This window comes from Bradysia coprophila, unplaced genomic scaffold (assembly GCF_014529535.1).
Source record: "Bradysia coprophila strain Holo2 unplaced genomic scaffold, BU_Bcop_v1 contig_358, whole genome shotgun sequence".
Classification (NCBI taxonomy): Eukaryota; Metazoa; Arthropoda; class Insecta; order Diptera; family Sciaridae; genus Bradysia; species Bradysia coprophila.
This window is the reverse complement of record NW_023503616.1, coordinates 4,061,720-4,077,675: the sequence shown is the minus strand read 5'-3', so window position 1 is coordinate 4,077,675 and position 15,956 is coordinate 4,061,720. Positions and strand designations below refer to the sequence as shown.

The 15,956-nt window shown below is 32.5% G+C and overlaps 1 protein-coding gene across 11 annotated transcripts in view; it reads right to left on the bottom strand.

The window, feature by feature from the left end:
- LOC119081316 (protein NDRG3) overlaps positions 1-14,843 on the bottom strand; it is a 31,351-nt gene extending 16,508 nt beyond the window's left edge. For 6 of the 11 annotated variants that reach the window (XM_037190095.1, XM_037190090.1, XM_037190091.1 and 3 more), the window contains exons 1-3: positions 12,533-12,743; positions 6,039-6,235; positions 3,790-3,873 (exon numbers count right to left, since the gene is read on the bottom strand). In XM_037190095.1, coding sequence (XP_037045990.1) covers positions 3,790-3,873; positions 6,039-6,235 — 281 coding nt within the window. In that variant the 5' untranslated portion in view covers positions 12,533-12,743. Of the gene's footprint in view, positions 1-3,789; positions 3,874-6,038; positions 6,236-12,532; positions 12,744-14,403 lie in introns of those variants that run through there. The other 5 variants (XM_037190096.1, XM_037190100.1, XM_037190098.1 and 2 more) reach the window with 4 other exon arrangements.
- Between the last annotated feature and the right edge of the window lie 1,113 nt (positions 14,844-15,956).

The window sequence follows — 15,956 nt, the reverse complement described above, 5'->3', positions numbered from 1 at the left end:
AAATTAAATTTTACACTCAATTAGTTCAAACAAGCTGGTTTTTCTCATCATCTGCCAAATAATTTTTACCAAAAAAAAATTTGACTGGAAACAACCAAAATTTTACCAAAAAAATCTGCGTCGCATGCGGCAGATTTTTTTGGTAAAATGTAACCTTAAACAAACAAACACAAAATGTTACAACACAACAACCCAAATACCATCGAAGCTTACAATGAAGGTCCATTATGATGCACTAAAAAGTTGGCAAAAATAGCAGATGTTTGGTTAGTCCACAATGGCCAAAAGCTACACAAATATCAGAATCAAAATATTGATCGCGCCAGAATAATTGTGACAAATCGAACGGTATATCAACAAAATTTGACAGTTCACAAATCACAGCTGTTCCGAATACTCAGTGCTTCCGAAAATTAGTCGTCGGTGATGTTAGTGCTGCCAGTTTCGAATAGTCATTTTTGTGTGATGTAATTATGCGCAAATAATGTAAGACGTGAGAATCAAATTATACACCTTTCCTTAGCCAATACTGTGTAAGTGAAATATTTCTTTTATTCCCAAGAATTAACAACACTCTAGTTGATTCGAAAAAAATAACCTGAAAAATGTTCGAAACTCGCAACACTGCATAACCGAATCAGCTGAGTTCTTTCGAAGTTTGACACTAAGTCAATGTGCCGTTCTGAAATAATTTAGCCGCCGCCGATCCCTTACCAGTTGGCGCACCGCCGCCGACTATTTTAAAACCGGCACACACCTCTAATTTTCGTCAACTTCCGACTTAACTTCTAAAACGACTGATATCCCGGCAAAAACTCTTTCAGAGCAAAGTTGGACGCAGTCTACAGTCTATATGTGTGATAACTTCTAAAACAAGTGATATCGCTAGAGGTGACGCTGTCAGCGTCGTTACGCAAAATTGAATTTCACAGCCAATTAATTGAAATTAGCTGATCTAGTTTTCCAAACCATTCGCCAATTATTTTTTTTTTTAGAAAAAATTTTAACCAACAGAATTTTGTCTGAAAAATTTTCAACAAAAAATTCTGCGTCGCAAAGTGGCAGATGCTCACGGACAAACCTACGAGAACATTTAATCTGCCACATGCGACGCAGAATTTTTTGTTGAAAATTTTTCAGTCAAAATTCTGTTGGTTAAAATTTTTTCTAAAAAAAATAATAATTGGCAAATGGTTTGGAAAACTAGATCAGCTAATTTCAATTAATTGGCTGTGAAATTCAATTTTGCGTAACGACGCTGACAGCGTCACCTCTAGCGATATCACTTGTTTTAGAAGTTATCACACATATAGACTGTAGACTGCGTCCAACTTTGCTCTGAAAGAGTTTTTGCCGGGATCGCATATCATCAACATCATCGACTTTTCGTTCCATTTCAATAATTTCTAATTAAAACGCGAAAAAATATTTTCATTTCAAATATCATTCCATATTCAACGCAACATCCCATTAACAGCGCACTTAAGATTGTCTAATTTAATTAGGCCCAAAGTGTTAATTTTTAGCCATACCGTGATCGAATGCGAACTGTGAAAGAACATGAAGTCGATGATACTGGTAACAGAATTATTATCACAAAGAAAAGTAATAAAACAGAGAATTTGTTGCTCCCCTCGAATATGGATGTGTTCTCATTGCGTTCCTTTGTGACATATTCAGGTTATATAGTATAGGTACGTGTGTCATGTATAGCCCTATTTTAGTACACAGAATACCATCAGACTGACTCTTTTAGGGTGTGGAAAATACCACGTTCGGGTTAATGGCACTTTGTTGAAAGTTGTTTTTGAATTGTTGTGTCATAAAAAAGGAATCGTTGAGAGTTCTGATGTTATGGGATTCAGCAGACATGTTGTCAGTGTCTCAGAAATTCGCACATGTGACAATGAACGTTCAATTTAGCTGTGATTTACTTTAGTTTGATGGTATTGTGGATGATGACAATGCATTTAAGTGATTTATGGTGTCCATGTCGAGAGGGTTTTCATCAAGGACGAATAAGAGCAAAAAAGGACGTTTTTGTGCAATATCCAGTTGTTTTATTTATAGTTCTTTCCGTTACATCCATATCAAAGTTTATACGAATTCAGGCAATGAAAGTTCCACAAACATGTGTTACATTACGGTAAAATTTCGGTTCTTTCTAAAGTTGTACGTGATAGCGAAACTCAGAAGGATTGTTTTGATGGTACAGTAAACAAAATGTTCGAGAAAGCATGTAATAATTTCTGCCTAAATGAGGTTCCACCACACATAATTTATGGAAAAAATTAGAGGAAAATCATATTAGGATTGGACTGGGTCTTTATTAATATGTTTATCCAATGGCATTTGTACACAAATTGTATAAAACTTTGGAATCCCAATAATACCACAAATTGTGGTCCGTAATACATTAGATTTGAATGTGGAATTCTAGTTTCACCAGGTCAGAGGAAACTTCTCGGCACTCGTCATACACATATGGAAAATTATTATTTTCCCTGAGTTTCTTCAGTATGTAGCCAATCCTAATCGTAAGTTAAATCCGAGGTTAAATCGTATACATTTAAGGAAATTGATTTCTGCTATATAACAACTTCTGTCAGAGATATTTCCGTATATGTTGAACAAAATAACTACTTTTGTCGATGAATTTTCGTTATCCTGACTATAACTGTCTACCAGAGACGAAAGAAAATTTCCGAGATTAAAACTTAATTATCTTGAATGGATAATAAAGAATCCGCAAAGTTTAAGCTTATTACATTTTATGAAAGATTTTCCGTATGACGTAAAATGAATAAAATTGTTGCGACTATCCAAGGATATATATTCTTAGTATTCAATCAACTGAATAAAATTGAAACTCTTTTGTCAAGAGTTTTCTGTGATATAATGCAGCTGAATTATATTTTTATATAAATATGCATTTAAGTGAAACAATAAAATAAAAAACGAAAACATTTCTGGAATTATTGATCAAACTAAAAAGAAAGGGAAAATAATGCAAATTTGCAGAGGCAAATGAAAAACGTTTACATTTTCTAAACGAAAAACGACAAGTAAAAGTATGGTTTCTGTCTAACGGAAAATATGATTCGTGCAAAAAGTATTACTGGTTCCGGTCTAACGGCTAATATAATTGTTTAAGGAATAAGTTATCAACAAATTTAGTACTTCGTGTGAAATATATACTCGATAAAACAAAAACTGTAAGCCATTGTTTCGATCTTAAATACAAAATAGGAATATTTTATATCAACTGCCATTACTATTCTACTTTAATTAACATAATTAAAGTGTGTTCTCCAATTATTGTTCTTTGGATAATCTAAATGGGACTGGTGTGTTTGATTATATAAAATTGTTTTCTAACTAAATTGTTTATATTCGATTACTTAGTATTATGTTCACTCGACCATGCAACAATATTTTTGATGTAAGACAATATAAAATGTATTTATCGTTCAGTGTATTGTGTTATTTGGTGAATAAATTATGTTTGTTCTTTGACTAAATTCGGTTCATTGATTTAAAACCAATTGGAATTGAATTGTTTCAAAGTGAAGAGAAAGGTATAATTTGCCTTCGCTTACAGCTATAAAACCATTATGCATTGTTACAAATTTGCAGAATCGTCTGATTTACTTGAGAATTTTAAATGAGCCGTCAGTCAACACCGGTATAATATGTTGAATGTTTTCGGTATAGAGTTGTGTTGTTGTTTAATAGAAATCAAATCAAAACGAAAAACAAAAATCTGTTAGATATGTAAGAACCACTTACCCGAGTAGTCGTGCCTCTTCGGCTGTGTGTGCTGGTGCAGATGGCATCCTTCCGTTTAGCGGTTTACCCAGTTTTTCACGATCTCTGAAATTGAATACTAAATCATGCAGGCAAAGAAAACCACGCAAAAATGGGTTTGTTTTTGTTTGGTTAAGTTTATTCTAACAGTTTATGGTTTGTGGTAAAGTGGATGTTTGAAAATATGTTGAAAATTTTATGAATTTCTTTCGGTGAAAAATTTCAATATTAGCTTCAATTACGTTATATCCGAATCCGATATTGAATTAATACGACATGTTCCGTCTAAATCACGTATAGAATGTGTCAGGTGTCAGTTAAAATTAGGTCGACATGTTTGGCGTATTAGAATGTTTACCAGTTGTGTAAATTCAGGTTTTTCTGATTATCTTTTCGCATACACAATTTTAAACTGCTAAGACAGTACTTTTGTACAAGGTAATGCAAAAATTGACTAAACTTTAATTCATTAATATTCAAAACAACGCTAAAGAAAATTGAATTATAATTCAAATGAAAATCGGTTTCCATTTGATTTCAGTCTACCTATTTGAATTCAATTCAATCCTAACAATTTGCCGACATCCGTAGCAAAAACAATCAGTCAAGTGTACGGTGATCGTACATCTCACCTGACAACGTTTGTTTTTTCGATGTCTCATAAATCTATATATTCCTTTTCATGCTGTTGACTTTACTGTACTGCCGCGACAGTGAAAAATCATTCATATTATGTAAAATATAGGTTGCCATTTCTCGTGATTTTTTTTAACGTTTTCCGAACTACACACTTGCAAATGAACCTTTATTGTATACTGTCGTTTGTCTTTAATTAAAAAGTGTTTCAAAAAACAGTCGATAATTTCGAAAGAACATCATTACGTCAAATTTATTCAATAGGAAACGTTATTTAAAACCAGATAGAAGATAATGTGGCTGTGTTATCATACCGTCCTATCATGGCTCTGGAAAAAAAACGTATTTCGTCGAATGAAACTAATTTGAAAACATTTTCTGGAAAATGAGAGTAAACGTGTGTCAAAAAAAGCGAAAAAGAAAACTTATGTAAAAAACCTTCACCGAAGAAAAACATAAAAGAAAAGGAAGAAAGCAAAGTAAAAATTTATGCCAATGTGAATCAATGATAAAATAAATATATAAATACGCGCACCTAAACGATGTAACGATAAGGAAAACGATTATGTTTTCCACAAAAGATGTATATATGTTAAACAAATAAATACTCAGTCATCACACTATTAAAATGTGGTTGCCAGAAGGGACGATACATTTAAACACTTAATAAAAGGAAAACATCAAGCATAGGTCAGACGTAAAAAACTGTGTTTCCGAATGATAAAACACCATTAAGGGACTAACTTCCGATCGATACGATACTATTTTATTCGGAATTCTCGATATCTTATCGGCACAGTTCGAATGGCAGACGAAAAAAAGAGTATTTTTCGACAACAGAAATGTGTTTGCATCATTTGACCATTAAATAGATGGGGATTCGGGTGCTGTTGACGAAGAGATTGACTCTTTTTTTCGAATATATTTTCGTTTTGTTTATGTTTAGTTTGCACATATGGCATTATTAAATAGAATGAAATTTGGAAGAATATCGATCGAATTGTCATATACAACTCGTACAGGAAAACATATAGATACCCATGTCAAATGGAAAGGCGACTATTTCCGAAAATATTTATTATTATCTTTAGTGATGGTGAACTCAGATTTTGCTGGGCAATGATACTAAATAAAGACGATACTGACATTCGTCAAGGAATCATTTGGGTTACGAAAGAGAAAATGAAATTATTTGATAAAGTCCACATATTTCACGGAAAATGGAATTCTACGCATGGTATGTCTTAAAGACAATGCATATCACAAATATATGACTGTGACTTTGTGCAATGAATAAATCTATGAAGACAGTATTATTTGCTCCGTTGTACCATTATTTAAAATATCTGACTTAATGTGAGAGTAATGGATAATGGAAATTCTTTCATTTAATCCAAAAGCAGTCCAGTTTGGTGCGAAGGGTTTGTGTTGTTTAATTTCAAATAATTTTGTAAGAAAATATGTTTTTCAAATGCTGAAGGTATGAGTGCAAGTTCAGGCCGCAAATAACACAAAAGTAGCTACATTTAAAAAACGACAAACCAGTCACCAAAATAAAAACATAATCAAAATGCTGAACAGTAGAAAACTCTTACCTTGCACTAATTATAAATGGTTGCGTACCCTTGGAGTTGAGCAATGCATCGTCTTCAAGCCCATTGCCAATTGCTTGGCCAATTACACGTTTCACAGACTCAAATACTGACTTTGGCCCAGCCGGTTCGGTTGTGGTATTATACACCGAATTAGGTCCATTATTTAATGATACATATCCGCCCTCAGCTTGGGGCATCTAGTATTTTTTTTTATTTGGTTTTTTTTTGGTGTATTTCGTTCACAAAGTTATACATCGAAAATGCATTATTTTACGGGTGTACGATAACAATTCATTCGCATTTTTATTGTACAGAAAATGGTGCAAATTCGGCGGCAATTGTAATTGATTGATGGTGGCAGTTGGTGTCGGTTTTTTGGTGGATTTTTAATGTGTTTTTTAGGTGAAAATGAAATTAAGAAAATAAAAAATTAAATTAAAATTTAGAACTTAGTTTTCATTGTTTAATTAAGATTAAAAAAAGTTGTGTCTTTTGTACTGTAGTCTTATCGTAATCTGACACAAAACAAACTAGTAGGATTGAATACATTTAAAAAGCACACCAAATGGACAGTAAATGATGATGAGTTTGATGTTGAATGAGCTAAGATTTCATCGACAGTGTAATTTGAATGACCAACTTCATGAATTTATTTTTCCTACATAAATCGCACTAATCGGTCTGCTAACAAGAACTTATCGTTCATAATGATGTTATTCGTGTCCTATCATAAATTGTACCACTTATATTATCGATGAAAATCAATGCGATGCGTATCTCAATCTATCAAAACCACTAACCACCGAAAATTATATATATAATGTGCACCTGTGTATAATGGGTCATCGACGATCCAACTTTCATAAACTCAACCTAATTGAGTCGCCTAAGAGTATAATAATTATTGATTGCCAAAACATGACATCAATATTCCATATTTGATATTCGAACTGAATGAACAATTCATGGAAAATGCAAACACACAACTTAATGGTTTACATTTATGGAAACGCTACCTCATTCAAATATTGAGTAGATAGCAAAACAGATACCTTACAACTTCACGTGACATAAATATAATACATTTCATTTCCAATGTCAGTCACAGTCATGCAACGGCATTTAATGTAAAGAATTGTTTGAGGAGGTTGAATGTAGATACAATATTTACTGAGGCATTTAATTACAGATTGAATTATAAATACATGAAAAGTTCGTGGAATATCTTGATACAAAATCCTTCTTAAGTAGATTTCTATTCGTTCCATTTAATTTACAGTATACATTGCAAACACAATTGTACTGTTGACTCGGCTGTGCATAATAGATAATATTCATCAATTTGCTTCTGATTTATTCAAAGAGATATAATTAATTAATTAATAACAGAGAAAGATCCAATAATCCAATCGTACATGTAATCATAAATAAAACAGGCACAGACACACAAAAACGTTCCAGAGAATTACTTATGTAACTGTAACAATTCCTATTTTTCAAATATTCAACGTCTTCACGTTATTTATGTTCCTAAAGCTAAGCTTCGGGTTAGTATATTATTCACCATTTTTGATGAAAATATACGAGATGAAGAACTCACATTACGTTAACGACTCCCACACTTTCCCGGGTCTACTGTGAATTTTACCCAATTCATAAAAAAAGAGAAATATTTGCAATCATTGTTACGTTGATGAGTTTGCTTTAATGCGCAGAATAATGAATTATATTTCAAGAACCTGTGATGGACATATGAGGAAAGGTGCAGAATCATTTGAATTCAACATTTATTTATTAAGAATTGTGTAATAAGTATATACGTCATAGACATATGTCTGAAATTTCCACTTTCGAATAGAATATACGTGGTGACGTATAATGGTTAAATCAATGCGTCATTTTGATTCAAATATTATCGTGCTGTTGCAGCAACACAATTTCTTAATACAATTTTGATTCTTTTTAATCTAATTGGATTAACTTAATTCTGATGTGATGGCTGATAGGCTACACAAATTTACTGAATGTTATCAGACAAATGAATCGACTTTCTGTTAAAAGCAATAAGAAAGTATAGCATTACTGACCAGAGAGCACTAAGGGAAATTCAATGGAAACTTTTTGCGAATATTTTTACTACACACTCAACGACACTTTTGCGTTCTACAATGTCAGCAAAATCATCCTATCAATTAATTAATGTGACTGTTCCATTAGAGGAATTGTTACTGCAACACTTTTGTAGCCAGTGTCGCTATGTATGGAAAGGGTTGACGTTCATTAAATTTAGATCAAAACAAGAAATACGTGACGCCGACCACCATTCAAATTGTACCGCAGAGTATGTCAATAAGCTTTTGATATGAGAAATTGTGTGGCACGTAGTATACGAAACCGCACCACCAAGGGTAATTAGAATAAAAATAGAGATTGTGATACGGTGTTGTTGAAACTTTTAAGTTACTCAAGATTTTAGCAGCTACTACAGCAATAAATTTGTAACTGTACATGTACATAAAAACAACTCGTTTCCTACGAACAGTAAATGAATTTTCTAATCTCATGTAGCCACCGTGAAGAAATCCTTGGATTTTTACTTAACCTCAATATGAGATGAGATATTAAATCAGTTTTCTCTCTACCTATGTTACGATAACTTTTTTAAGAAGACTTAAAAGAGCATTCGCAGTGTAACTCAACAGCCAGTTAGCTAGTTAACATTCGACGCAATTATTTTATGGCGACATGGAAACACTAATTCAGAATACAAAAATGGAATATCAACCTAAGCTGTATAACACATGACTCTCGAATGTGCTAATAAACAGAGGAAACAATTCATTTCGCGATGATTCTTATAATACGCATTCAGTATATTTACGATGTGGTGTTTGTCCAGTATCATGGAAAATCTACGGCGGGTATATACACAAATGTAAAAACCTATTTACTATATCTTGGTTTTCTTTTTAAATACACAGAGACGTAGCTATAATGATAACATCAGAACCGTTTAGAGTTCCACAGAGCTTTGTTTTACGATAGTCTGTGATATACTTTCCCGAAAATTATTCCATTATCTACGAAATTGAAATTGTAAGTGTGATATATACATACAACAATGGTTACATGTAACATTATTATTATCATACCAAGTGTATGCACTGTGTTACATTGAAAGATTGAGACGAATTTTGTTTGTGTTTACATTATGAAATGTTTACATAGCGAAAGTTGTATGAGTTTGGAAGAAAATTCCATTCGGAGGGATGGATTAAATGCTGGAAAAAATTAATTTGCAAACTTTTTTGTGGGACATATTTTTTGTACGTCTTATTTTAGAGTGTCTGGAAGTGATTATAATTTAATGGAATATTTATTGCGACGCACACACATTGTGTAACAGAGACTGTGATTAATTGAATTACAAAGTAAATTCAATTTGATGAGATTAAAGTAATGGCTCATGGATTAATTAGGTTAATAAATTTTATATTTCCATTTTCTTCTGTCTACATTCATCTCAAATTTTAATTTCATAATGAATTTGCTCCGCATATGTAAAACGTTTACATGCTCCCGTCTAACTTTTTCTTCTCAATTTTCGAAAGAAAACCGAGCCGCACCTATTTGTTTTTAAGTATTTTACGGTTCTTGAATTTTTGTAAACAATACCTTCAAGCACTGTCGTATTCATGATAAAATGTTGACAATGAAAAATGAATCACCGCGATCGTTGTCTCCATATATTTATCAAATCAGCCGAGTGTAAAATAAAGGAAGTCCTTCCTATCATAAAAATTTATTTGAAATGCTAAAGCGTAAACGTGTTGGATATTTTAATTCGAATTTTATGGATCAGAAAGATTTCTTAAATCCACACACCACAGTTAGAACGTTATAGCGACGATGAATGTTGGTGTCGTCATTTTTAAACACCCAATTAAGTAGAGGTTATTTACAACAAAAATTTGCGATAAGTCCTTAACATATTACAGTTTAACACCCGATAAAAACTTTAGTCACTGAACATTCTGTTTTGATGGTATCAACGACAAAAAATTTCGCATTTAGTTTTCGTGCAAAAAGTAGGTCCCTCGTTGTATATGGAAAAGCTTGTGTAAGTCTTGTTGAGAGTAAAAACAACCGTCTCAGTAGAATTTAAAGTATTTAACCTTTAAGGTTGGGCTATATTTATCTATTGTCGACAACATCGAATAGAACCAATGATTTAATAATTCATATGTTAAGAAGGGGTGTCAGAGTGGACCATGATCAAAAATTAATTATTCAACGATAACACATTTTCAACAATGTTTGATCAGTACAGTCACCTGTCTTGCACTTTAAAGTGAAGTTAAGTAGACGAGGAATTGGTGCGAAAATAAACACTAACCTGTTAATGTGCAAAGCTTACATAACATAAGAAACTTTTGATTAAACAGTGTCTGAACGTTTTGCACTCCTGCCTCAATCAGCGATATTGCGATTTAGAAAATTTAAAGGTTGAGATAAAATTGGCATTAGCCGAAGATTTTATAAGGTCGTATACGAGCACAGATAAATTTTTAATTTGAGTTGCAATAAATAATTTATTTATTAACGGAAACCCAAAGGAAACCATTGCGAACGAACTCAACCAATGAGCAATGCCCTATATTCCTCTGAAGAGAAATAAAGATGATTTACGAGACTTATTTAACGATAAATCAAAAGTCTAGGTCGGAAAGCATACATTTATTATTTAATGTGATTCTTTTATAATAAGTTGTTCATTTGAACGACTGGAAAACTTTTTCATTTTACTGATGTATTCTCTAAACTGCGGTGTGTCAGAAAAAGTTTTTTTTCGTATTAACCGGGAAAGCGTAGAAACATGTAAAAATCTGTGGATTCCAGACCACAATTCTGTTCATTTCACCGCATTTCTTTCATCTTGCTTGCTTATACCTTTTATGTGATTTTAATGAAAGTGTTCACAAAATTGAAGTTGTTTAAGTTGAAGAATAGGACATGATGTGACTGTGAGAATAATGATAGATGAGGTCCTTCTTATGTGAAGCTTGTTCGAGCCCAATGCGAGAACTATAACCAAAACACAAGAAGTCTTTTCCACTTTTTGACTTAAAGAGGGTGTTCAATTCAAAGAACACGGGGCAAAGTAACACAGTAATGAAGTCAAGTTGCCACTCAAAAACGAGAATTAAAATAGATTTTAATTACGGCCACAAACTTGTATTTCCAATTTATGAGTAATTCACTTGTCAAAGGGACAAATGATGGAAATAGCTTCTTGTACATTTACCGCCCTCAGTTTACCGCCTGCGGCCTCGTGTCATAATTACACATCTAGAGCCTAATAAAGTACTTTGCACCTCGATTACGTAAATTACTATTATCCTATTGATAAGTAATGTGCTTTTCAAACTCATCCTACGATCTCATCTTATTAAAACCAGTGTCTAAAAGCTTTTATCACTCAGTTGCATAAACGACTATTTTCTACATTTCAGCTAAAACGAATATATCTTTACCTTAAATACAGGTCGGTTCTGAAGATGCTCTTAGTTTCTGTTACTAGCTTTCCCAACTCTTTCCCAACAAAGGAAATTCCTTGGCTATAAACCTCGATTAAAAGTCTTTTTATAACAAAATGTGAGCGGTAAAATGAATTATCGATTAATCGTAGAGGTGTCTTACTGTGGTCAATTGTGTGCGTTTAGCTCATCAATCAAAAAAGATTTATATTGTCGATGCTGCAATTAAAACACAATTTTTTGTTCACACACACAACACACACTAATTTTACGTTACGATTTAAGCCTGTCTTAATCCCATCGAAAACAATATATTTTCATAGGGCCACAAGATTAATACAAATTTTACAAAAATAAATGATTGTGCACACACCGAAATGCGAATGGTAGACCTAACATAAAACCAACCCCTCGTCCGCATAAAATTCAATCAGTCTCTTGTTACATTTTAATAAAAATTGGAAAATCGATTCGTCGGTTGATATTCGAGTGATTTATTTAAATGATATGAAAAAAATTGGTTCGAACATGATTTCTGTTAGAATCCTTTTTTTTGGGATAATTACCGAAATTATTTAATGATACGCCAAGGCATTGAACGAAAAATTACCACCAAAAATCAATACAACAATGCATGAGTACGGAATTACAAACAGAGGACTGGCAAGTAAAAATACACCACCTCTTTTACAGTAATACGGTGTGAATACAATGGTTTGGGATGATTGCATTACATAACTAAATAACAAAACCAAATATAAAATTTGTTGACAACAGTTCTTACAACTTCTAAGACTCAAAACATGAACTATAGCAGCAATATTTGAATATAATCGAATAAGCGAGCAATAAATATATGCATAATTAATAAGTAATAAGAAAAATCAATAAATGTGCGGATACTGTCAGTTTTATCCAGTTTAGAAATTCCAGTCTTTTTGTCTGCTTTTAACATACCTTAAGAAGTTTGAATTAGAAGAAGAGTGGTTGAACAAAATTAATCCGTAATTTAATGAATTACAAGTTGCACAGCACAATGACTAATATTCTCAGAATTATCAGACACCACTTTTTCACAGTAGAATTTTCTTCAATTTTTATTGTTAGCGATATTTTCTCCGTACCAGAATGTAAAGCGATCGGATTCAGACTGACATATTTTTCGAGATATGACTTTTAGTATGTCACAATTGGACTCAATGTTGCCATATGAGAAATGTCAAGAAGTACGCACTCTAACTTTTGAAACCGCTTTTATTCATTATTTATGACATTAATTATGTTTTTAATTGACCAATCTTTGTGAAGACACTTAATTACTATATTTCGATAGCGAATTAATCTTTACCAACGAATTAATCAAATCAAAATTAGCTCAAAAATACGTTACGTCGCTTATTATTGGATGGTAACTTACCATAGTTCTCCAGCGCCATCTGCTGAGTAAGTTTTAAGTACTTTGCAACAAAAAAAAGCTCTCTTAGGTTTTCGCTTTTGTTCAACTTTGCGGTAACCGGTATCGACGTGGTACCATAAGCACAACAAATGTTTGCAATATTCTATCTTTCATTGTTTATTTTTCACTTGCTCACGCTCTGTGGTTACAACTACCTGTAACCTGATTTACATCAGATTCGATTTTGGAAACAGAAGATTGGGGAGGATGTGAAGTAAAATATCCAAGAACAGCGCAGGACGTTTGTATGGGGTTTAATAAAATCTCTGCTAAATAGTTTAAGTGTACATTGGGAGTGGGAGAATTAAAAAGACATTAACAGGCATCGTTTGATGAATTCAACAATCTATCGAAGATAAGGTAGATAGACAAGGTTCGACAAAATCTATAAAAAAATATTCTAAACAAAAAATCGTTTGACGGTATGTCTTTTAAGTGTCCTGCCTCTTTGTTCAATTAATTTTAAATCGTTTCTGGGGCCTCCGTGCCTATATAGCAGCTATTTTTTTTAAATATAACTTTTACTAGACGACACTTCAATCCAAGAAAAAGAAAATTAATCAATCAGATAATATTCTAAATAGACAGAAAATAAATTCCAAAAAAACCACGACGTTTTAAAATGATTGCTGCACATAATATGTGGAAAATCCATTTTCATCTGATCAATTTCATTTGTTATAAACGATGATGACAAAATAAAATAAACGACAAGCACCGACTATTTGCTCTTACATAGCAAAATGCATGGTCAAACAAATGATCTAAAAGATTTCGTATAAACCTCTTTTGAAACTTGTTGTTATATTAAAAGGAGTAGCAGAAGTTATAATAATTCGGTGATATTCTTGCTGTCTGTTTTTCAATATTTAAAAAGTCACGATATGCAAGTAAGTCTAACATGTAACAGGTATTTTATGGATGTTTATATGTAGAGTCACGATCTTTCCTCAAGGTTAATTTTAGATCGTGTCTTAAATAGGCAATAGAGTTACTGTTTAAAATTTGAAGTTTATCATAAAATTGAAAAAAAAAATAGAAATATTTTGTCAATGCGTTTTTCTGGAATCAGATTCAAGTAACTTTACAAATCCGACAGAGTTCGAAGTCATTCCGTCATTTCACTAAAATTTTTTATTTAAATAGGCATAAGCCACAATTTTTATCTGGTAATTAGAGCGAATCCATTCGAAATTCGAACCAAATGTAATTATTTATTGTTCCGCCATATATCGATAATCGTCACTCCCACATTACAATAATCTCCATAGAAGAAATCGAAAATGTACAATCGTTGATAAATCGAATTTTGTGATTTAACATTCGATTTCTATTCAGTTCAACAAAAAATTCAACCAAAAACTTTACTTACCAGTCATCGAAAGGTGGTTTCTTTTCCTGGAGCGTATAAGCTTTTTCCACTGGTGGTGAGCAATTTCCATCATCTTCACAATTCTGATTTGAATTCATTTAATTTTGTATGATTAGTGACACGGTAATGCTGTCTCACTTTCAAAAATCTTGTCAAGCAGATCGCGAGATGAGAATAATAAAAACAATTAATTAACGAAATTTTCGTGCGTTCAGTGAAACTTGTTGTTACAATCACATAAATCACAAACAACACTGCTTTCTTTAAAGAAAAACAACATACAATTCTGAGTTCACTGACAACAAAAACAATACGACGACACCTCTCCAAATGCTCGAACAAAACGATGGAAACTAATTAAATAATTTCACAGTTCAACACAACACTAATCGTTTAGTTATACTTTAATTAACTGACCAGAATGGGCGCCTGCCTGTTTCGTACTATTTCGCTGGTATTTCCGCTTGAATAGTTCTGTTCAAACAAAAATCTCGACTAAAGTTGGTGTTTGTGATCATGTGACTGATGTGGTGATTCGTCTATGTATTTATATACTAACTGGAACGATTGGAAAAACATAACTATTTCTTTGCCTGAAATGCGGCTTATGTAAGGTGATTTGATGTGATTTTAGACTGGTCAGATTGAATTAAACATTTCGACTTATCATTAGTAAATTTTTTTATTCATTTTTTGCATGTTATGTATGGTAAATAAGATTCGTGGACCGCTCTCTTGCTATCTAAACCAGTGAGTCATTTGGAAGCTTGAAGGTAAAATCGTTTTGTACTTTAGGCCGGAAATACATAAGAAATTTTTCGTTGATGAGAGTGACAAACTATGCTGTGTTTTCCTTTGTAATCAGATATTCACTACAGGCTCATTTTTTTCAGCCTTATTGATCAATTCATTAGTTGACTTCTCATATCCGTTTTGTCACTGCATGTTTCAGATCAGACGGTATTTGCAAACGACAATTATGTTTTACGCTCATTGGACATTGTATAAAATTATGTTTATGATTCTAGATACCAGAAATATGTGTTCCCGATTGATTCCTAGAGAGAAGGGTTTTTAGAAAGGTCTACTTTTCGGAAATTAAGCTAGAAATCTTCAGAAATCTATTTCTGTAAAATGATCTCCACAAGAAATTGTTACGATTAAATCTGTTATTTCTTTTGTTTTAAGTATAAATACCAAATCTTGTCCTTCTTTAACTTTACTCTACATTTTACTATGCAAAGGGACAATAACCTGAGCTCATCGTTTATTTTTGGGGTTGTTCTCGATAACATATGACTAATGACTAGATGTTTCGAAGATCCAATCTATTTTACATAAGCGTTTTTCCGTAAATAATTCTACTTTTGAAAAGTATTCTTGATTGAAATATAGAAAATGAAAGCCCAAAATCTACATTTTTCCTGCACTTCATAATAACAAGTCTCACAGTTTGCGAGCCAATCGAACATTTGCGATTACAAGTTAATCAGATGAGTGTTCATTGTTCAAGAAAAAAAAATCAACCGTAGTTGTGCGTACACCAGGTACAC